General features: G+C 41.3%; 2 protein-coding genes across 5 annotated transcripts in view; one reads left to right on the top strand and one right to left on the bottom strand.

The window, feature by feature from the left end:
* Positions 1–24,530, bottom strand: part of LOC121889179 (pyruvate carboxylase, mitochondrial-like) — a 298,909-nt gene that overhangs the window by 83,623 nt on the left and 190,756 nt on the right. The gene's annotated exons all lie outside the window — the stretch shown is intronic.
* The window catches only part of LOC121889180 (leucine-rich repeat and fibronectin type-III domain-containing protein 4), a 39,595-nt gene that overhangs the window by 2,015 nt on the left and 13,050 nt on the right, over positions 1–24,530 (top strand). Inside the window, exons 2-6 of the mRNA XM_042400941.1 lie at positions 16,205–16,816; positions 16,952–17,114; positions 19,008–19,178; positions 21,014–21,175; positions 21,970–22,704. Of these exons, the coding sequence (XP_042256875.1) occupies positions 16,231–16,816; positions 16,952–17,114; positions 19,008–19,178; positions 21,014–21,175; positions 21,970–22,704 (1,817 nt within the window). The 5' untranslated portion in view covers positions 16,205–16,230. The remainder of the gene's footprint in view (positions 1–16,204; positions 16,817–16,951; positions 17,115–19,007; positions 19,179–21,013; positions 21,176–21,969; positions 22,705–24,530) is intronic.

The following is a 24,530-nucleotide window of genomic DNA, read 5'->3' as shown; positions in this document are numbered from 1 at the left end:
AGATCACCAACAATGAGCTATTTAGAGATATAACTACAAGGGGGATATGGTGTGCCATGGGGCTTTTCTATGTAATAGACGTGCCAATTATGGAGCATGACTTGAGGGAAAAGTGGAATTCTACCTTAGAGGAACATTAATTACCCTGGAAACAAAAGAGGTTTGGCAAAAAAACAAGACACCACATGTTTAACTGTTTTTATGAACAATAGGCTTCTTGAATAAGTGAGACAGGTCTCATTACTTATTCTGCTGATCGTTTACAGCAGTTTTGACTCTCGCTTTGAACAGAGGCAGTGTTAATTCTGAAAAGATGATGACTGAATCTTTTTAAAGAGTAACAAAGAGGCCTTTTGATATCCATTAACCACATCATAATTCTATAATTGGTTGTGCTCTCCTGCTAGTGATTTTAAGAAGACGGAGCAGGTAAGTGTCATATGGTTCAAACAGTGAAATAAAGCTGAAATAAAATAACATTTTCTCAATTATCTTTTTTAATGCTCTGTGCGGCTCATTGTTACCGAGGGTGTCTGTCATTCTGAGGCGACAGTAAGGGAGATGCATGAACAGATGGGATGCTCACTGCTCAAAGTAAGATCCTTGCCAAAATGAACAGACTGGCATGTGAATGGAGGAAGAGAGGGAAATAAACGGCAGGCACGTGAATAGACCATTTATTGAAAAAAGGTTAAAAAAAATGTAGAATATCAATTAATTAAGGATTAAGAAGCCAAAAAAGAAGGAGGGGGTATGGAAGTGGCCAAATTTATAGTAACCAAGTTATTCCTAAGGATAATTATATGAAACAAATGAAGACAGACACATGAAAAGACATCAGACATGATGAATGATAGATGTAGGATGTCACACACCTTTCTGATTTAACCAGCTTTCAATCAAAGAGAGAAGTGGAAGATTTGAAGCCCTGAAACAAGGGAGACATGGTCAATGTCAAGAGGGTGGCACTTGATAGATGAATGGATGGATGAAGGGATGACAAATTGTGAAGGGAGAGAAGTGAAAGGCTGGGCTGTTAAAGAAAGGGAGAGGAGGAGGGGGGGGGGGGGGGGGGGTGTCAAAGTATGAGACATCAGGCTGTTGTCAACAGCTAAGGAACCAAGTGGTAGATGATGGACGGAGAGGTACAGAACGATAGCGTGATGAAGAGGAGTAATTACAAGACCGACTGTTTAAGATAGCGAGTAACACTCAGAGGATGAGAGAGAGAGAGAGAGACTGGGTAATGAAGAATGAAAAGGCGAGTGATGACACTTGAGAGGTGGATGATAAGAGGGAGCGGGGATAAGGGAATAGAGGAATAACAATGTCTGAAGAGAAAAACTACACTAATAAAGCAATGGCATGCTGAGGCTGGGGGGATGGGTGGATAGAGAGATAGAGGGGTGGACAAGTGAATGGAATAAAAATGATGTGATTGAATGTTAAAAAGGATGAGTAATTAGACTTTTAGTAGTCAAACATACAATAGTAGGAGAGGAGGGGCGGGGATGAAGGGATGACATGAAGGATGAGGGAAACGGATGGAAGGAAGTGGGGAAAAAATAAGAGTGGAAAATGATGAAAGGAAGAGTATGTCACAGAGAGGAGGGATGACTAAGAGGCTTCACAGTCAGCGGTGGAAGCAACAAGCAAAGGTGTAGTACAGACGTAAGGAAAGATAGAGGAATGAGAGGATAAGTAATTAAACTGTTGACAGTCTGTTTAGGCACAGCAGGCGCCTGATGAGCAGAACAAACTGTAACCACGGCAACCACTGGAGACAGATGGAGGGATGGTTTTGGGAGGGAGATACAGGGGAGGGAAGAGAAATGGGAGAGAGGAAAAGAAGAGTCACACGAGTGGGAAATGAGGGATGAAAGGAAGCATGAAGAAGAAGAAGAAAGGTGGAGATCGAGGCATTTGCAGGTTTAAGACATACTTATAACTGATACTGGTTTAAGGACCCGTGAGCCCTTTCAGGGGATTTCACAAACCAGGATTAGGAAGTTACCCACATATCTGTGAAAGATTATTTCATTCTCTTGGGTAATATTGATTTGAATCTGCAAAACTAAATTTGAATATTAGGTTTGGGGATATGATTCAGCAATGCAGACTGAGAATTGCTAACAAAATTTCACCGAGTACTTTTTAAAGTTATCTCGCTTGCTTGCTAATCCTGCTTTGTGAAAAACCCCCCTAGAGATGGAGCGCGGGAAAAGAGGGCACAGATTTACATACACACAAAACTTTGTGTTCAATCCTCTCAACAGAGTGTGCAGCAGCAGTCCAAGCATGAATTCCTACCTGTTCATCTTAGCAACTCTGACATGTAAGATGGAATGACATTTAATATTCTTTATCAATCTTCTAGTCTATTTAAAAAATGAAAATGGTGCCTTCCAAGTTTCCAGAGCCCAAGTTGATGTTTCCCAATTACTTGTTTTGTCCCACCATCAGTCCAAAACCAAATCTATGATGATATACAAAAGAGAAAATCAGCAAATGCTTTGAGCCAGCATTTTTGATTGATAAATGACTGATCAGCTAGTCTATTCAGCACTATACTACACCAAGACAAATTAAATGTTTCAGGAAATCTGGCAGGTCAATTAACTGATACTCTGTTGCCATTATTCCTATTGTATATAACCAAACTGAGTACACCTCTGGTCAATAGCAATAAGATATTAAGTAATTACAAATCCTGTCCATTTCATACAATTTTGATTTTAGACAAAACCCAAGAAGAATTAAGCCAATTAATAAAAAAAACAGAATGTTTGACTAATTAAACTATAATTAAAGCTCCATATTTAAAAATGAACTGCAACAAAAGTCAGCACACCCTTCATTAGTGAGACTCAGATTGGATCCTCCTGGGCAGAGATGATACCAGACTTTCACAGATCTGTGGAGTTATGTTCTGTCATTCTTCACAGATGATTCTTTTCAGCTGCTCTTTGCTGGAGAGGATTTGTTGCTCTACCTTCCGCTTTAAAATACTCTAAAGGTGTTCTATTGGATTCCGGTCAGGGGACATACTTGGCGAGCTCACTTTTTCTTTCAGTTTTTTCTTCTTTAAAAACTCTAATGTGATTTTTGCAGTGTGTTTGGGATCATTGTCATGCTGGAAAATTCCTTTCCTGCCAACCTTCTTCAGACTGGAAGTCATCTTTTCATTCAGTATTTGGGTATATAAACTTGCATTCATAGTGCTCTCTATAAATTTCATCTCCCCTTTACCTTTTGCAGTCATGCAGCCCCATATCAGTACACTTCCACCTCCATGTTTCACGGTTGGCACTGTGGTAGTCCTGGCCAGGTCCACGCCAAACATGCTGGACCCCATCTGACCCAAACAAATTTATTTTGGTTTCATCTGACCAAAGAATGTGTTGCCAGTATTCATCAGGCTTCTTTTCATGTTCTTTGGCAAAGTTTAATCTTGCAGTTTTGTGCCGTTTTGTGAGCAATGGTTTACTTGGATGTCGTCCGTAGAGGTTGACTTCATGCCATGTCCTTCACTCTGTCTGAGCAGTCACCGAAACACCAATTTCCACAGATAATCCTTGTGCCAAGTCAGAAACATTTGCCCGTCTGTTTTTCACCTTCTGTTATTGGCAGTATGGGTCCTCCTGTACCTCCTAAGCACTGCTGCAACTGTGTTTTGGCTTCTGTTCAGTAGCCTACAGATGATCTTGTACCCTCTCCCATCTTTATAAACTCTCACAATTTGTTTTTTTTATTTTGTTCAGGCAATTCCTTACCATGTGGAGCCATGTTGCAGTAGACACAACCAAAGCTAAAATTGAGAAAGTTGTGGTGTTAACAGGTTCTTTTATAACTTTGTTCAGGCAAGTTGGAAGTACCATCATTTTTGTTTCAGTGATCACAGGTGTACTCACTTTTGTTGCACTGAGGTTGTACTTTCATGCCTGTATTTTCAATTTAGTCTATCTAACCTGTTTGTTTTTAATTATACATAAAACCAAATACCCAACACTCCACCCTAAAAATACTATTATTATTGTAAGGTGATACAATGTTGAATCATTTAACATTTTAGTGATATTGGAAAGGGGTGTACTCAGTTAGAGGAAGGAAGGGATAAAGGAAGTAAAAACCAAGAAAAGAACAAAGGCACTGTGGTTTAGGATCCTTCTAGACAGGTGTTCAATATAAAACCTTCAATAGGTTTCTGAACATTTCCAAATTGGCTCAGACCACCATCTTATAAACATGTTCTGGGCCTCAACACCTCTCTGACAGCAGTATACTAGCATCCAAACCAAACACCGTGTCTGCAAACTCAGGTGTTTGTCTGCATAACAACTATGCTCAACAGATGCAGCAGGGTTGTAGATGCTCAAGTGAAACATGGCACAGAATGCAGTGTGGGTGATGACTGTCAGAAGAAAACCGGCTTGTAGTTAGTTGGCAACACATATAGTCTAAGTCTGACAGCAAAGCACAGAGCGTTCCAGCCTGTATCAGCACTGCTAAGCATGAGAATATGAGCCACAGTAATCAAAAAGCTCAAGGGAAACAAGTTTCCCCTGAAGGCTTATTGTAACACAATTCTGCTTCACCTTTATTAGTTTTATATCAGGGTATGAAAGCAGTGCAGTTTGTTATTCATTATGGCTGAGAATAGCCTCTGTGATCAAACATGCCTACCGCTACAGCCAAGTAATCATTGAGAATTATTTTGACCCTCTCGCCACTTGTACCTTTTTACTCACGGACACTTGACCTACTCCCACCTCTTATCCTTATCCTTCTCTCTTTCCCCATTTCTGTACATCCCTCTATTTTAGAAAAATAAGGATTAGATAGAGAGATGAACAGGAATACAGTAAATTAAATATCAGCATCAAGACACATGACAGAAGATGGATTAGTTTGTATATATGTGTGTGCGCAGCATTAATCAATACATCCATCACTGTGATTCAGGGGGCCAGATCGGCATGTCAATGACCTACTGCGCTGAATGCCGAATGCTGATTGGGTAATTGTTCTCTTGCTCAGGATTTCCCCTTAGAAAGCTGAGAACCCTGCTGAATCATCAAACTGCCCCTTGCACATACATACATACACACACAGAAATAGTTTTTGTCAAGCTGCATCCTGTTGTGTCAGCCAATCAGGGTCCATATAATTGGCGCCGCAGGGCTTCTGATTGAGCGGAAGATGTTGACAACTCAGAAATGGCGTGTTTGTGTGTTGCACGTCGACCGGTGTTTGTGGTGGAGTTGCAATTTTTTGTTGATTAGCCTAAGTTATGTAAACATACACAGGTGCACACAAGCACATACACACAAACACACAATCACCCACTGTGAATATGGCAGAGTTGTAGGGATGATATAAAGGAATGAGTAGGGTCAAGATGGAGTTGAGAGACTGCAAGCAGTTGAGGTGGTGGGAGAGGATGGAAGAATGAGAAACACAAACGGGAAAGAAATGAATTTAAAGTAGAGCTAGAAAAAAAACAGCTAGGAAGAGATGAGAGAAACAGAAGGGATGAAAGGAGGAAGAAAAGAAGGAGAGAGAAAACTGAACGCATTATGTTCAGGGTGAGTGGCACGTCATTTATTTTGCAACACTTGCGATAACATGTCATGCAAAGGCAAATGTATGAGTGTAAGCATAATTGTATTTTTAGTATTGGTATGTCTGCAAGTTTGTGTGAGTGAGAATGTGTGTGTATGTGTGAAGAAAATGAGGATTAGACGGTGAATGAGTTTAAGTTGAAGAGTTTCTCTTGGGTGACCCGTTGATGACTGCAAGCACAAACACACACAACCGCACCTTCACGTACACTTCTCACAAATCCTAAAGCATCAAACTGCATGAGAATATCTGATGAGACTGGACCCAAATATATTACGTGCTTTATACTCCAAGGGCTTGGAATCGGGCCCAAACCGCAGGCTATGGCACTATCACATTTAACAAGACAGGAATATAATTACAAAATTTAAGCAGCATTCATTTTCCAATCAGACACAGTTTGAAATGGGCCGATGCAGGTAGTGGGACAGACTCCAAACTCTTACAGGTTGGCTTGCCAAAAAAAAAAGGGACGCAAGCAGTTTTCCTTTGAAGTTTGACTGTAGTAGCATACATGTACCTTGAAGAAACTGCATATTTCCAAGTAAATTACAATAAAAGTTCACTGAAAGTATAGTATAGTGTATAGTAAAGTGAATATTTCAGGGTAACATACTGTATTATAAGGACCCAGTTCTTTCAATAAATAAAACAGACCTTTAAACTCATGACTTTACTTGCTGACATCTTTATCACTCATCTCCAACATTTCAAGCTAAGGATTTGTCATGTTGACTCATGTAGGGGAAACCTTAACAGAAAGGCTTTGCGTGTGTGGAGAGGATGGTAATCCATACAGATGCCAAGGTTTTATTTCCCTGTCAGCACAATATGGAATCTGCATTAAAAGATGAGCATGTGGCAAAAAAACAGAGACTGTCAGCTATTAATTATAGGCTTTTATTGGCCCCCATCTTAAACCATGTAACTGTGCAATTTAATCAGATGCAACTGTGCTATTGCCATCTGGAATAAAGGAGCATCAAAACAGAGCAGTATTGAGCTGCCTCTCTGGCAGCAATATGACAGCTATCCACCAATGAAAAATGATTCCTCTCCACGTAAAAAGGCATCCTGGTAAGGAAGTGTAAAAGAGCTGCCAGGGCTGTTTTCAGTACTTTATGTCCCACATTTGCTCAGCTGTTCCCATCATTTTGCCTGCTCAACTGTATCCATCTGTAAGACTATTATAGATGTATAGAATGAAACTACTACTGCCGTTTACAAAAGGACTTTCAAAGCAGATAATGCTGAGATCCTACTTTGTAGAAAATGCACACGCAACAAACCTGTGCTGGTAAAATGTGGACACACATACTGATCCCTCAAAGCTGATAAAGGATCCAAAGTGGATAAAACTTAAAAATTTAAATGAGAGCTTCATAAAAGATCATGTAAAGATGCTCCCTGGCACTATCTGTGCCAATGAAGTGCCAAAGCAAATCATTGTCACCTCCGTTGTTTGCCAATTCAATTTACCTCCCAGAAATTTAATCCCCAAGCTGTGCAGTCATGTGGGCTTTCCAAGGGGAGAAAACAAAATCACAAAAACCTCAGCAAGGAGTGGGAGATTGGCTGCCACTGATATAATACAACATTGTTACAGAAGTGTGAAGAAAACTTTGAGAGAATTGCTGGAGCAGGTATCTATGTTTACTTGGTGCAATACAGGAGCTATAAAAGGTTTGATCGTCTACAAAATTGAATACAGTGCCTATGCTAGTATCACAACTCAACTGATGACTATGCAAAAACAAGAGCATTTACTTACTACTTGTAGCTGTGATTACTCAGTTGCAAACCATTGCTGCAGATAATATTGATAATATGACCTCCATGTTTCTCATATTTTCAAGAGAAATGGAGGTGGGGCAACATTGGGCATAAAATAGCCAACTAGCGGGGAAAGATGTGAGCTGTAACATCAAAAATTCTACTCCACCCATAAGGCGGATGAGAGCAAGGTCTACTTAATGCCATGGTTCGCTGCTTGAGATTTTCTTGTCCACCATTTCACAAGTCTTCACGGTTCACCAATTCACAGCCTGTGGTAAATCAGAAGAGTGGGTTAACTCTGCCGCTCTGCTTTTTAAAAGAATATCAGGCACTTCTTGCATTCTAGCATTTCTACACATCAGAAAGGGGAGGGTTGGCCTCTAAAACATCCACAATTCAAAAGAAACCAAGATAACATTGGCTTCTCCAATTTTTTAAAAAAATACTTCAATTAAGCTTTCCAAGTTCATTAAAGACTGGGTTGCTTATCTGTGCGAAGTAGATCAAGTGTGGCATCCTTTAAAACTTCAAAGAATCCACCAGTACTATTATTATGTTTTTACACCAAACAGCAGAGTGGTTTGCTTTCTCTGATGTGTTGCCGTGTTGGAAGATTATAGATAATTTTAAGAACTTCTTACTTGAGATAAGGTGCTGTGACCAAAACCTCTCTGCAACAGTTTCATTCCTCTGATGAAACCCTCGTGTCTCTAAAAAAGTAAATTTTCTGGACACGAGGAGCACTATTGCTTCATTTTCAGACTGCTGAGGAAAATCACCAAAACTGGAGTTGTCACGGTCTTCACGCAAAGGCTGTGAAATGCATCAGTGAGACAAAAACGAGGTCTTTATATAAGCATTTTAATTCCTAAACCGATGCAGAGGTGGAAGGTTTCCAAAGGTGTAAAAACAAACCAAACAAAAAACCTGACGGTGCAATGTTCTAGGAATAGAAATAATTATCAAAATCTTCCAAACAGGATGGATTCCAAGAGGATTTTGTCAGAGAGGAGTTGTGCATATAGATGTGTATACACATGATACACACATGCTGTTTTCTTTTTCTCTCTCTCAAACACAGCATAGAGGTTTGGGAGGAATTAGTTGACTCGAGTATTTCAGAAGAACTGTATTATTTTGGAGCCTTGCTGTGAGGAGACTGCAGTCCTTTTATTTTAAAGAGAATACACTTCAGTTATTTTCTCTGATTTCACATTTCTCTTTCTTTCACTCCTACCATTTACCTCAGGGGTTCTGTAAGCTTTTTCCATCTGTACCCCCTACCTATATATCTAAAAAAAAAAAAAAACAGATGACTTTACAGATTGAAAGAGAAGTACACATCAAGCACTTAATGGCTGACATTTGCAGAACTTTTTCTTCTGTTTTAAGAGGCAACCACTCAACAGAAAGACTAGGATTAAATGCTGCCTGTGCCTGAATGCTACCTATTTTCACATTTCTCGCCAAAACATAACTACCATCACCACAGAGCTGAAACAGACATCAAGACGTTTGTCAATGATGGAATTTGGCCTTTATTCACCAGTATGAAGTATTCTCACCTTGGATTTTTGTTCTATTGTGTACTGCTAACATTACATTTAAAAAAATAAAAAAGTTATGAAAAATGATAAAAAAACTACTTCTGGTTACTGGCCACTGCACCAAATATCAAAAAATGACGTGTGCCGATGATTGCCAACTTTCATCAAATTTGTGATCTTGTTTACTTAAAAGCTCCTGATTTCATTCAAAATGATGCCAACTTTAGGCTGTAATGTATTCAGGCAACATTCTTGTACAGCTGCTTGTGTTGAGACAAAAATCATTTGGAAAAAAGTACCCTATCTATAGTCGTTAGATTAAGTCGAATGCCTAAATAAAAGATTTTTAGACCACTGTGATGGTCACATCATGGCTAGAACTGGTCTTCAGTCTTGTTATCTGTACCTTTCTCTACCATCTTTCAACCACGCCTCCCTCTCTCTGCTGTCTACATGCTTCTCCCACCATCATGATGGTGACGCTTTACAAACTCATTTTTAACACAGCTCTCCCTTTCCCTAATCAAATCCACTCTTCCCTCCCTCATCCCTCTCTCTGACAGTGATGGATGGCGGCCTTCACCCATTTATCGCCATTACATATTTCTCTGCCCGTCTGCTTAACGACACACATTCATACACACTGACTTTTCATCCCTCTTTCCCTCCATCTTCCTCAAACTCCTGCTCTTTGCTTCCATCTTTTCCGCTCATCCTCGACTCTTCAGACTACCGTATTTCATTTCCTTTCAATGTTACACCTCTCCCTCCTCCATCTTGTACACTCTTCTTCCATTTTCTTCTCTTTTTGTCCCTCCCCCTCACTGTATTTCATACAGTTAGCCTCTCTTTGCGTCCCTCATTTGTTGTCCGTTTCCATATCCAATATTGTTACCTCTCTCTCGCTCTGCTTTCTATACATTCTGGATGACTAAAGACGACAGAATACGACAGAGGAATGACAGAGGAGTGATAGTATCAAAAGGATGAGTGGGCTTACAGTACACACGACTGCCGCACGAAGAGGCTATGTGGGCGTTCTTTTGTTCCTTGCCTAGAGAGAGAGAGAGAGAGAGTGTGTGTGTATGTGTTGGCCTCCCTATAATTATGATTGTGTGGGAAGACTGTTTTGGTATGCTCGCGGTTGTTTCTGTATGCAAGCGCTCACCTAATATCAAGAGCCTGGATTATGAGTAAGAGTGCATGCTAGAATGCCTGAGTGTGATTGAAAGAATTTCTCTCTCTCTCTCTCTCTCTGTGTGTATGAAAGGCCGCCTCTATATTTGATCCCTGCATTTGTGCCAATATAGCTTGTGTAATATTTTCAGATCAAATAATGCAGCGGAGCTCAAGTGCACATCAGCTATGTGGTATTGATAGTGAAATGAGGTTATCACCTCACCTGTTTCAGAAATTTCATTCACTTCCACCTTCGGATTTCCACACCCAGTAGTCAAATTCATTAACCTCTTCGTCGCCGTGTGACGCTGTGGTGACTGGCTGTCAGTGGTTTTGACTGAAGCCTTGTGGTGTACATATTCGCCCAATCAGATATGTGGATTACTGTGCTTGTGATAAGTGGCTTCTGAGAGCTAATACAAATCCCCTTGTTTATAAACACTGCGACATTCCCTAAGTCGATCTAAGTCGATTACAAGCTAATGGTATTTGCGCGTGCCAGAGTAGATGCACAAACACATAAGCCAATATGTAGATGAGGAATGCAAATACACACACACACACACAGAGTTTATTAACATTATTAATTGTAGTTGGCATTTTGAAGGCCTTGACATTTATAACAGTCCGTGAGAATTAAAGACAACAAAAAGCAAATTAAGTCTTAAAGTGCAGTAGAGTAGGTCTTCCATGTGAAATAGCATACTTCCAAACACACATTAGAGCTTTTAAGTCATGCCTGAAGCATCTCTTAATTGCATGGGTTTGGGTCGGTTTCACAAGTATCACCGAAAAAACTCTTTAATGGGAATTCATAGTTACAAAGCTATTAGCTGCTTCATATTTCATTGTGTTTTGCCTCATAAGAAGCAACTCCCTCCTGGGGCTGTGGTGGGTGTTTAAACAAAAACTTTTGGAAGTCAGGGTGAGCTTAGGTTCAGCCGTACAGCTCTGAGTTGTGCTCCAACGCAGGAGTACTGAGTAGTTCCTTCCACAGACGCTTTTAGCTCATGTTCTCGCTCTCACTTCACGCAGCCTTTCTTTGCTCTCTCCACCCGTCTGTTTGCCTGATCTCTGGAGGGTTGGGGGTTCACGCTGGGTAGCGTAGCGAGAGATTTCCCAAAATAGAGGGAGCAAAAAGATAAATAAATTAATAAATAAAAACACAGAGGCTGCGGACGATCATATGGTATGCATGCCTAGGAGTATACACACCTGGTATTGCACAGGTATTTTCATGTGATGTTTTTCCACACACATATGGGATATTCTTTAAGTTTTATCTGCTTTTTGTCTGATCTCTTTTCTTGTTGTCTCTTTGTCCTCTCCTCCTTTGTGATTTGTTTCTCTGTCATCTATGTTTCATTGACTGGCTGTCTTTGTTCTTTCCTTCTCAAAACTATAAAACAGGCTTCTTACCACAGGGCCTTTGCCGTATTGCTATACTGAGATGCCTGCTGCTTTGTGTGTGTGTGTGTGTGTGTGAGTGTGTGTGAAAGAGAGACAGACTGTGTGTGTGTGCTCACATCTGCATGTTCCCTTCTTATTGCAAATTCAGCAGCAAACTCTTAAGAGCAAGTCAAGGCTTCCTAAGTGCAGAAAAAATGTCACATTAATTCACACACAAGAACACACACACACACACACACACACACACACTAGACAGGCGGGTGGGGGCTAACATCTACAGCCATATACAATATGTGTAGATACAAGCTGATGGTAGAGTCTGAGCACACATACTGTACCCGTATGCTGCATCAGTACAATGTGTAAGATAACACGTATTGATCCCCAGAGGGGAAATTCAAGTGTTGCAACAGCACGAGACGCAGACCATACATGACTGAGAAAAGTGGCTTGTCATTTGGTGCTAAAGCAGCAACACATTATGTTAAATCTGATACGTAACGTCACATTTCTAGTGTAGAAACTAGATTAGTTGATTAAATGACTAATCCATTCTCACACGTTTTACCAATTTCCCCTTATTTATATCATTCTAAATTAAACGTCCTTGGGTCAAACAAAATTAGAATTAGGTCACGTTGGGTTCTATGATCTTGAGATGGGCAATTATCACTCTCTTTTTTCAGACATTTCATATAATGGAGTAAAAAACTATTATATCTGGAAATATATTATGCTTCATATCCTACATTGTGGAAAAATTCCTAGGTCATTTTTTATCATCTATTTATAAACATGCTGCCAGTCTAGGCACAAAAAAAACTGAGTGGAATTTCAAATTAAAGCCAAACACTACTAAAAAATTCTTTTTACACTTGGTTGAAGTGAAAAAGTTGGCATACAGGGAAAAAGTTGATGTGATAAAGGCTGGTGGACTGTTAAAAAGTATCCACTCCACCAGAAAGCCTCAAGAAATAAAAGCATAAAAAGATGGTTCAAACAAAAAAGAAAGAAGAAAAACAAAACACAAATGCTATCTTAGATTGGAGGCAGCCATGTAATGCTACAATATACCAGAGATACCAGTGCTCAAATAATGAATATATTAATAATAATAATAAATAATGTAATCCTGTTACCTCCTTTCCAATATGTTTGCATATAAATAGTTGAAACACTCATTTTATTTAGCTGAAATTTCAAAAAATTTGCTTAAAATGTCCACTACTTCCATAGCAGCGAGCACATACACGCTGTGTAAGAACAAGTGAATGTACAGACACCAAAGCAACCCTCCTAACAAACACTCTACATACCTGTAAAAATCAATTACTCGTATGATTATTGGCCTTAAATGAGAAAGACAAGAAACAACGTAGAAGGTGGGCATAGAAGAGCAGGCTGGTTTGAGAGAGAAAGAAGGAGCAAGGAGGAGTGTAAACGAATGGGACAAGGTGCTATCCATCTCCCTGGGTCAGATCGATCAGCAAGCGGGCGGATCAGTTTCACCTAACTTGTGTGTATGTGTGTGTTGTTGTGTGTGTGTGTCTCAGAAGGCTATGATACTGCACTACTCTAGTTGCAAATGAGATCTGTTCCCTAATAGAGGAAGAGCAAAAGATGAGGCGGAGAGGGAGATGCAGGAGTGGCAGAAGAAAGATTTTTAGAAAGGTAGCAAGTGATGGGAGGAGGAGGAGTGAAGAAGAGGTAAGGGAGAAAAATGAAGGCATGGGAAAATCGAGATAAAGCAGGTAGAGAGGAAGGATGGGGGAGGAAGTCAGATAGATGAAGGAGGCGAGGGAGGAAAGGAAGAGAGTGTGTCTGAGACAGGCAGAGCATGGCGGAGGATAGAACAAATTCATGAGTGCGGTACCTAGGATCTAAGGGTGTGTGTGCGCGCATGTGGGTGCATAGTTTGTGACTGAAAGTCGGGAGCGGTGAAGGCAAGGAGACATGGAGGGCAGCAGAGTCAGCAAGCGATAGAGAGACAAGAGAAAAAGGCGGAGGTGGTAAAGGAGGGGGAAAAAAGAGGGGAGAAGGTGGTGAGGTAGAGCTGTGACTGATAACATTGTCGTACTCAGGTTGCCTCAAGGGCAGACAACACAGAGGGAAAGAAAGAGAGGGAATGAGACATAAAGAAAGAAAATGCAGAATTTTACAGAGCAGCTGGAGGCAGAAAAGGTTTTCAGATGTAAGGTGAGCAAGGATGGAGAGAGAGGATAGAGTGAGATAGAAAACAAGGAAGAGCACTGCAGTGAGAGATAAATGGTAGAGGATGGATGGCAAGGAAACAAAGACCAATCCTGGTAATAGAGTCAGAGGTAGAGGAGGAAGAGGAGAGGTAGGTAAGAGAGCTGCGGGGAAAAGGGGGGAGGTTTGGGTGGACATGACACGACGAAAAAGGATGTGAAGGCTTTCACAAGGAGAAAGAAGCGGGAGGAGGTGAAAATCAAAAACAGAAAGAGAAAATGAGAGGCAAAGCAGAAGAGTATTATTATGAGAGTGAGAAAAGCAAGTGAGTCAGAGTGGAGCAGGGACAGAGGAGAGGAAAGTCGGGGGGGGGGGGGGCTGAAGGAAAGACACAATAAAGGTCAAATGAAGGAGTGGGGAGACATGGACCGCACAACAGGCAAGTGTGTGAGTGTATTGATATTCAACGTGCCGCTGGCTGTCTGAGCAGCAAGCTTTAGCAAAGTACAGGGTAAGCTGGTCGAGACAGGACTGAAGTGCCCCGCTCCTTCTACAACACCTGACATTAGGGCTTTTCAGCCCGCCACAGAGTAGACATATTTTTAAGCGGCATTTCACTTTTGCTGGAGCATTTCCTAACATTTTAGTATGCATGCCTCCACAGGAGCTCAGGAGCAGTCGACTTCCAACATCGGCTGCCCTGGGGACCGGCTGTCACCACACACATAGGAAATAACTAATAACACTCAGTGGTAGCATTGCTAAGCCGGAGCGTGTGTTAGAGTCATATTTTTAGATTTGGTTTGAAAAAGGTACGGAGTTGCTGCGAGTCATTATGAGCCCCTAGAGTGAAACAAAGGCAGTGTTTTCTAAGACTTCAGTCACTGTATCCTATTATAGGTCATATGAGATGGGCACACATTTCTGACCCAACTCCTATCAAATCAAACTGCCTTTCTCTCCATAACTAATAGCCCATTGGTTTAATGTTCCACCGCTACATCCTGTTTCAAAAGGAAATGCATGACATTAAGGAAACAATGATACCATTTGTGGGACCTTAACCCATATGTAATCCATTCCCAACATCTAAGAGGAATATTGCTTATTTCTTGTGCCTCTCTGCTTTAACAGTGAGAACATTTAGGGGCATGTAAGATAAAAATGTCTCACCGTTTCTAGCATTAAGGTTTCTTCTTCTTTTTCAGTGCAAACTAAAAGGGTTCAAAAATGGGACACAGTAGCCTGTCTCACATATTTGGAAGTAGACCAAAGCAAACCATGTAGTAGGGAGGAGAATTAAAAAAAATGCTGCTGGAAACCCCAAGCTTTGATATCGACACGGCCTCAATATCTGAGCTAGATGGTAAACTCTCTTCTAGTTTCACGCAGAAAGAGCAAAGCTAGCACTTAATGGAAAATATTGAGCCAGCAATTTGAGTCAACCTGTAAAGTCAGCATGATATATGGTTATGTCTGCTGTTGACTCAAAGTATTAGGTTGCATACATTGTATCACTAACTACATGATCAACACACTCAGGGCTCCGCTCCACTGCACAAGTCTCCAGATTGCTCCACATAAAAATACACCTAGCTTTCTCCAACACTCTTAGTTTCTCTCTGTCACTGACTCACCATCTCATCCTATGTCTCCTCTCTCTAGTCAACACGCCTGTGACTGTTATCAACACTCACTGTCACTCTCTCTGTATCTAGGTTACAGTTGCTATGACAACTATTATGCATGCCAATCAGTTGCAGTGACTCATACCTTATCACATAGCTGTATTTAGGGATGTCTGCACACAAAGCGCGTGTTTACTGGGAGATTCTCAGCATGTCTGAGATTAGAATGGGACCCTTAGACCCGTGTGCCGTACTCCACTGAGCCTACTGAGACCTGGGTTGTGCTTGACTTGAGTCTTGCTGTGGAATCAGGGCTGATAGGATAGGTTGGTGACCCAATTTGATTCCCTGACCCACAGTCTTAAGAAAGGCTCCTATGATATAACACGTCTAATCCTTTCTAACAGGTTTCTAGGTAACTGTTACTATGGGGACTGGCTGTGTTCAGTCTTTTGGGATGATGTTGCTAGGCAGTGGGCTATAGTGGTGAAATGCTACACAGGGCTGTGAGTGTGCTTGCAAGTGTATATGTAAGAGGTATAAGCAAGAAAGTACGTGTTGCAGGGGCGTCAACTATTTCTCAATATGGATTTTTTATGCTATGAAGCACCAAGTGGACATTAGTGCAGAGTGGTACTTGTTTAAGAGGAGGCCTTTGCCCACACAAGTATGCAGGTGTGCGGAGCAGCCTCTCGTTCCAGCTCTGTCTAGTCAAGAGTAGGTGGAAGACAGGATACCAGACACAAAAACACACTTCAGACATCTCTTATAAAACAAATCTGACAAAAGAAAAATGTCTAAAACCCAATTTCCTCTTCTTTTTGTCCCCTTTTTCTCTTTATCTCTCTTCAGGTCTGTGGATAGCCAGGCGTTCTACCATGCCTGTCCCCCCACCCCTCAATCCCCGCAGACAAAAACACCTGCCCCACACACACCTCCACCCCGAACAAAGGGCAAAACGTTCCACCTTCCCCTCCTTCTTCCCTCCATCCATCCTCTCTTTCTCTTTTCTTCCCCCTCTCCTCGTCTCATCTTTGTCCTCCTCATCCCATCTCGTCCACTGCGCCTGCCCCAGAGCTACAAAAAGAACGCTTCCCGACTCTGTCCCTTTTCCAGCTTTTCACTGGCTGACTCTGGTCACATGCTGCCTGCTGCCTTCTCTGATTGGAGCAGGGGAGACGTGGGGCGTGGTCTCAGCCTGTCCCTTCCACTGCGTGTGTCGAAACCTTTCAGAGTCGCTCAGCACGCTCTGCGCCGACAAGGGCCTCCTGTTCGTCCCCCCGCACGTTGACCGGCGCACTGTTGAGCTGCGACTGGCTGACAACTTCATCACGGAGGTGGGAGGTCAAGACTTTGTCAACATGACTGGATTGGTTGATTTGACTCTGTCAAGAAACACCATCCACTTGATCCGACCGATGGCCTTTGCTGACCTGGAGAGTCTGCGATCTTTGCATCTGGATGGTGAGCCGAAATAGTAATTTTATCCAAGAATTTAACTACTAGGATATGACCTGGTAAAATCTAGAGATGAATCAGGTTCATGGGAAACACTGAAACGAAACTACTAAGAGGTATTTTTTATATTTGTGTGTCTAGGTAACCGCTTGACAACACTTGGACCAAGGGACCTTGCAGGTTTGGTGAATCTGCAGCACCTGATCATCAACAACAACCAGCTGGTCAAAGTCTCTGCCCAGGCCTTTGATGACTTTTTGCTCACATTAGAGGACCTCGACCTGTCATATAATAACCTCAGAAGGTAACCTTTTCCTCTGTTGTGTCCTTTATGACCTGCTTGCATCCATCTTCTTTGTTAAATAGAAACACGCTGCAATACTCGAGAGTATCTGTACGTGGGCCTCGGTCTTAAGCATATACTGCAGATGCACAGCTCAGCTCCCAATATTTCAAGGCACAGTGGAAATGCTTTGTATGATCACGCACGAGTCAGCAAACACAAGGAAGAGAAACTGACTCAAAATGCTGAGGCTGAGAGGAGAGGACTAAAAGCTCAGAAAATTGAAAGTGAATCAATTTTCTTTCTTTGACTTTGATTTGCTTAAGATTTGATGAGGACACAACTGAGCTGACTTTACTGTGTATGAGAGTACATTGCTATAGCTTTACCACATGGCTTGTCCTTTAGCACAACACATTGTGTAGTATTCCAGTCACCTCTATTTAGAACAATGGACTGCACTAAATAATAAATCAGAACAATCGTTGTATTCTCTACCAATCCCCTATTCTCCTCTTCATAGTGTCCCACTGCGTTGATGAATTCCTCAGCTTTTGGCTGTCACTTCTGATTAAGATGTTTAATTTATCTCCTCTACAGGAGCTCTCTGGCCTCTCTCCAATCTCCACCAAGCCATAAGACAAGTGTAAAGTTTTAATGATGCATACATTAGCAACTGCTGTTTGCCCTTTGTTGTGGGTTACTGAGAGGATTCAAAGTGAACCTAGATCATGGATTATTTCTTATCATGGTTAAAAAAACGTTCCAAACTGGCAACAGATCATGTCATATGAGAACTCAGGGTTAGAAGTGTATCCAGGTGGGAAAGTTCAAACTGAGGGGCACTTGGCATCTCCTGCAGCTTAACTTTGTTCAAATGCTGCTTTTAGTTTACAGATCCCTGGAACGTGAACTGGTTAAACTTTCTGATGTTGAGCAAAGCAGCAAAGGTGGGAATTGCCAAATACAGTCTTTATTTTAAAAAAAAACAACTTAAAAAACAAGTTATGACCTGATTACTGGAAAACTTTCCCCCTCAGTACTGCCTAAGTGACTCCTATTTTGTATGTATATAGTCAAAGCGAGGGACCATCTGCTGCTTTTTCTCTCTCCAGCAAAGTGATTAAAATCATAGGAGGCCTCCATGACTTAAAACTTCGATGATGATATGCCAACATCATAACTAATTCCATTCATTTCATTTGACACCGCAATATACTCGCTCCACCAGTTTAGCTTTGAAATCAACTTACTGTGTGAGACTGAGTGGTAGCAAGTTCTCTTTGTGCTCAGTACTCAGAGTGCTACAGTATTTTTCAGATGACATCAAGTATATTCTGTTTAACATACAGTACATTGTGCCAAAGACAAAGGCATGCACTGAATATGCCTCCAAAAATAAATACATTGCTTTAAATTTATCACGAGTCAGTTCTGACTCACAGATTTGCCCAAAACAATTCTTAAGTGAATGCCTGCAAAAAAAGGAATACTAAATGACTACAGCAATGGGTCACAGATGGGGGTGGTGAAACTCAGAGAAAGACAAGGATTGAGAAGGAAAATTAGCATCTGTTGTTGTTGTCTGTCATTGCTGTCACCATTAATTAGTCTTCGCTTATTCCTGTCTTCCGCAGAAAAATAGGAAAATGTTCATAACAGAGTGCAAACTGACTGATCTAATAGTAGTACACTCATCCTTTAATCAGGTTAATCTAATCAATGTACCCACAAAGGATGCTATAATCAGAGGGTTGAATCTGTCTTCACAGCTGTCGTTACTTTTAAAAAGACATTTATTTCTTCTCCGTCCAACAAGAGTACATGACCAAACTTGCCACAAAGTACATCAATTCAAACACCATACTGAATCTCATATTAATCACTATATATCCCTCTATTTTATTGTTACAGGGTACCATGGGAGTCCATTCAGAACATGGCCAGTCTGCACACACTGAACCTGGATCATAACCTGATAGACCATATAGCGGAAGGAGTCTTTGGAGAGCTCTATAAGCTTGCAAGGCTGGATATGACCTCCAACAGGCTCCGAACCCTGCCTCCTGATCCCCTCTTTGCAAGGTAGCTCTTAAGCTTCCTCTTTTATGTTTCTCTAAGAAGTGGCTTAGTGGAAATATTCTGTGACAGACGACATTGCCACAGAGCCACCAAAGTGTTTTTTAACAGGGCACTCTACCAAAGAAACACAGGGAGATACTGTTGATGTACAGACATTCAGTAAAGCTTTTAGTCCATTTTTAGTCCATTCACTATTTATCAAGCTTTTTAAATTATCCATATGTACGTATGCACCACAGAGGTACACAGACTGGAACATGTGAGCTAGTTGGTATGGTGAGGGGGAACATGTCCTGTCCTCATTTCATTTTCCTTTTTTGTTGCTATCATGTATAAATGAGGTAGTGGCTTGTTCCAGACTGCATGTCAAAGCAGAAAGTGGCTGCAAGGGGAATGAATAAAAGGTCTCTGGTGTCCACTTATTGGCTAGTCAATCATTTTAAACTTTGGAAATTGTGATGGCAAATACTGAGAGAGGTAAAGAAAAGAAAATCCATTTCATTGTAGACGTGCAGCCTAAGCTCCAACTAACAAACAAATAACTGACAGAGTCCAGCTGTGACACAGACTCTGAACTTGTACTCAGCACAACTGAGATTTAAAGCAAATTGGAGAGTGTTTGTCTGGTTTCTGACAGACAAATTGGCCAATGAATAGGCTGAATGTTAAAAGCTAGAATCGGTGATGTATAATAAGCTATGAACAGGGCTTTACAGAGCGATTAAGACACTTCATCAACTCCACCTTTTCAACTTTTAACTACAGTAAACAGCCTCTTCAGTCTGGTACTGCCAGTCTTTACTGTAGATTACTCTCCTTCCATTTCTCCTTCCCTTTCAATCTTATTTTTTCCCATTACAGTTCACACTGAATGTACTGTGAAAAGCTTTACAAAATACTGTCATTTAGATTTACCCACCTGTGCTTTTTTTTCTATATGTAGCCACAGGAGAGGGCTATACAGCAGCCTTTGAATGCCTCTTTCTTTTATGTTCTTTTTATGTTTATTCTGTGCAGTACCACCTGTTCCCATTCTCTCCCTATTATTTGATGCTCTCCTGGAAGCCTGCTGCTGTCATTGCACCCTGTATCCAATTATTCAACTTTTTTCTTCTAAAAAGCAAGTTTGGGAAAAAAAAATGCATATATACATTGAGTATAGCTCATTGCTTCATCCATACAGTTTTGCTGTAGTCACTAATACACGTTGTTCTGCCAAAGCATTGACCCTAAGCCATATCACAACTGCAAAAAGTTATGTCTAATTTGCATAGTACAGACAGTCCTAGTCATTTTTAACTAGACTCATTTTAAATACTGAATGTAGAACAAGAAATAAAGAGAGTTAATTAAATGGGGTTTGGAGATTATACTACAGGTATCATTATGGCAGGAACAAACCTCTGAATGTTGAATACTTTTCAGAGAAAACACTGGTAGCACACCCATCATCATACACAGTACACGGTGCAACAGCCCCAGTTTTTTGGACTATATCTTTATGTTTGGAAATTATTCCAGTATTAATATCAACAGGCCAGCTGTGAGATGCTTATAACAGCATTATTGCTCCTGGGTAGGTTTGTTACAGCGTACATTGGAAAATTTCTAAATGTACTTGTTTCTCTCATTTTGAGCAGCAAGCTCTTATATACCTGCTGATGACCACGCTATATAAAAAAAGTTTGGTCGTTCAAAAATGGATTGTTTTTGATCTACAAGTCTAATTACACAAGAAATTTGCATTGAAATAAAGATGTCAAATTAACTTGAACTCCATTAAGGCATAGAGAGCTGTGCAAATGAACCCATCACTTTTCCTCCCTTGTCATGTTCAGGTCGCAGACAGGTGCAATAAGCCCCACCCCCTACAACGCTGTCATAAGCCTGAATTTTGGGGGTAACCCACTGCACTGCAATTGTGAACTGCTATGGTTACGGCGGCTTATCCGTGGAGACGACATGGAGACCTGTGCCACACCTCCTCACCTGGCTGGAAGGTACATTTTTGATTGGTGGCTTTACTTGTCTAATCTACTATGTTTTAGCTATCCAAAGAACCAACAGTTTATCCCAATCCTTTTAAATCGATGAAGCCTTTTTCAAAGTCAAGGAGTGCTAAAGTATATGTAAAATGATGCGTTAAGTCTAATTGAATATCATACACTACTGTTTCCCCACCTAGTCTTAAGGCCAATCTGTCCTACAAGTTTTGCTCTAGCCCTGTTTTAGCACACATCCAATAATGGGCCTCACATTTTATGGCACCTTAATTGGATCATCATGTGTGCAAGAATAGAACTGGAGCAAAAACTCACAGGACAGGTAGGCCTTGAGGACTGAGTGAGAAATATCGATGTGATGTTCCGTTATTCAGCCATTATTCTCATACTTCACATTCTCACTTTCTCCTCCCTGCATCTCTCTAACATTATATTCTAGTCTAACCCTGCAGTCAAAAGCATGCAGTGAAAACAAAGGATTGAGGAGGAAAATGAGCATCTGTTGTCATCATCTGTCATTGCTGTCACCATTAATTACTCTTTGCTTAGTCCCGTTTCTTGCAGAGTAGTATGGGAATTGTTCAGACTGTTGTGCCTTACTGAATTTTACCCTTAAATTGATAGACAAGCACACATAGATCTTTAGGTAAATGCGCTACATTCATCTGCCAAACACACCTCAGAGGGAAAAAAAACAAGACACATTCCTGTACTTAGCAAAAAGGGGATTCTACTCTCCCTCCCTCTCTCTTTTTTTTTACTTTCCTTCTTTCCTCCCTTTCGTCTCCCAGGTATTTCTGGTCAATTCCTGAGGAGGAGTTTACTTGTGAACCACCTCTCATCACCCGTCACACCCACAAGCTGTGGGTCTTGGAGGGCCAGCGAGCTACGCTGAAGTGCCGTTCCATCGGCGACCCCGAGCCAGTAGTACACTGGGTTTCACCAGATGACCGCATCATTGCAAACTCATCCCGGACCAGCTCCTTCAGCAATGGGACCTTGGATATCTTAGTAACGGTTGCCCGGGATGACGGGGCATACACATGTATCGCAATAAATGCAGCGGGTGAAGCAACTGCAACTGTGGACCTCAAAATAATCCCCCTGCCTCACCGGGGCGGAGCAGGTGGAAACACAGGGAATAACAATGTGAACACCAAGAACAACAGGAACATAACCAATGGGATTTTAAGGACCGATCCGGGCTCCTCAGATATCAGCACGGGGAAAAACGGAGGAATTAACAATGGCGCAGGACGTGGAGGAGAGGTGGAGGATGGGAGAAGAGGTGGAGGGGAGGACAACGAGGGCGACAGCGGCAGAGCCTCTGAGGCGGAGAGGGCTGATGGAGGGAGCATGGAGGACGACGAGGGGGACGATGAGGAAGGGAGGATGGTTGGAGTACAAGGTGTTACATCAACCTCGGCTCAGGTCCGATGGGATTTGGGGCGTTTGTCTGCAGGTTACGTGGTCTGGATGTATCAGATACAGTACAACTGCACCGCCGACGAAACCCTCATCTACAGGTCAGTTCAGCTTTTGCTATATAATGAACATAACTCACTACAAAAATGGTGGAAACCAGTGAGATCCTCCATCCTGCACCAAACCTGCATTAGGTTTCTGAGGGGTTCTTTAGTGCTAAATGTTTTTAAATGCCTGCCAATAGGTTATTACAGTAACAGCTTGCCCTGTTTATGTAACGAGAAATCAATTTTTGAGTGTCAGTGTCTTCCTCCCTCAAATGGTGGATATACCTGATTTCATGCAAAACTCCTTAAATATTTATCCATTACAGCATGACACTTCAGTAGTGCAACTGTTCACCTTGTACATGGATGGGTGGATAGCTCAAGGGAAGGATGAATGGGGAGACAGATGAAGGGAAAGAGGGGCGAAGGTAGTTAATAATTTATCTCCATCTCTGTATGACACTAAAACCCAACAGGTGGATAGTCAGTGCATATGTATGAGAGTAGAATCAGAGGACAAGTGAGGAAATGCTGCAGGAATAAAGGGGTTTCAGGGAGGACGATTTATCTGAAATTTGTGACAGTGTGGCTTGGAACACAAAAACATCTGGGTTTGTAGTTAAAGGTAAGTTACGCAGTGTCTGACTCTGAATGCAAGATTCGTCCGCGGCGACATTTAATGGCGTGCAGTAGCATGTGACGGTATTAAAGGACAGGTTTGATTAAGTAACATGATGTTGATGGGTCATGTAATTTCTAATTTGAAATAGCATTTAAACCTTCAGTAAACCATGTCATTTCAAATTTAAAATGAGATCCACTCAGTCTTCACTGTCTGTGTTTACTCACCAGGCTCTCAGAGGCAGAAAAATAATCAAACATTTATAAAGACCATATTTGAGGTTAGGGGTTCAACGTTCTTCTTGTAACCACAAATTATTTAAGAGACCACCACCATATCCTGCCTTATATGTTTAGACAACAGTTTTGGAAAAAAAACATGAGGTGAAAAACTATATAATTTGCATGCCTGAGATAGTCTTTGCAAAGCTGCCAATCTTCGCTCACCATTTTTATGCGTTGCTGTGAGCCAATTTGTTTAGTGTAGCTGTGGAGAGAAGGATGAATACTACTGTAGACACTTGTAAAAGCCAAAGAGAGCCAAAAAGATTAGAAGGAAGAACAAAACGAAGCAAAGCAAGGAATTTCGGTAAAACATACCTTTTCATTTTACATGATACATGATGGATCAAAATTTTACACTTTCTGGGCTCACATCGTGAAACTGTGATACCCCTAAAAAACTAACTGCGCAAACATCAACAGAAAGATGGGTAGATAGGGGAGGTCTGAATGATGAGGAGGAGAGGAAGGAACTGAGGCCAGACTTAATTGAGGGGGAGAAGGAGAAAGACAGAAATAAATCCAGACGTGTTGCTAGGGTGCTAGCAACCTGGCGTACACCAATATACTGCTGCACTATACATGAATTATACGGGTATGCATTCAAAGTTTACTGCCTCTGTATTTATAACCATAGACTAATGAAACATTAATATGTGTGGCTGTTGCTACAGCAAAACAGTGGGAGCAAGATGGAATAGGAGAAGGAGATGGGAGGTTGGGCAGGAATTGCTATCTCGGCATTATTCGTGTGTTTTTGAATTTAGTCTGCACTAATGCATGGATTGAATGCACTTACCCTCAGGTATTATTGAGCTGTAAGCATTGAGAAGGGGTGAGAGGAGCGAAATGTATGACAGGAAGAGAACAGATTGAAAGATGGGGAGACAGACAGATTGAGAGATGATTGGAAATATGAAAAAAATGTGTGTAGGTATAATCAGAGGGATTGAGGGAAAGTAGAAAGGATGGCAGCC

Source organism: Thunnus maccoyii, chromosome 22 (assembly GCF_910596095.1).
Source record: "Thunnus maccoyii chromosome 22, fThuMac1.1, whole genome shotgun sequence".
In the NCBI taxonomy this organism is placed as follows: domain Eukaryota; kingdom Metazoa; phylum Chordata; class Actinopteri; order Scombriformes; family Scombridae; genus Thunnus; species Thunnus maccoyii.
The sequence above is the reverse complement of the archived record's forward strand: the minus strand, read 5'-3'. Positions and strand labels throughout refer to the sequence as shown.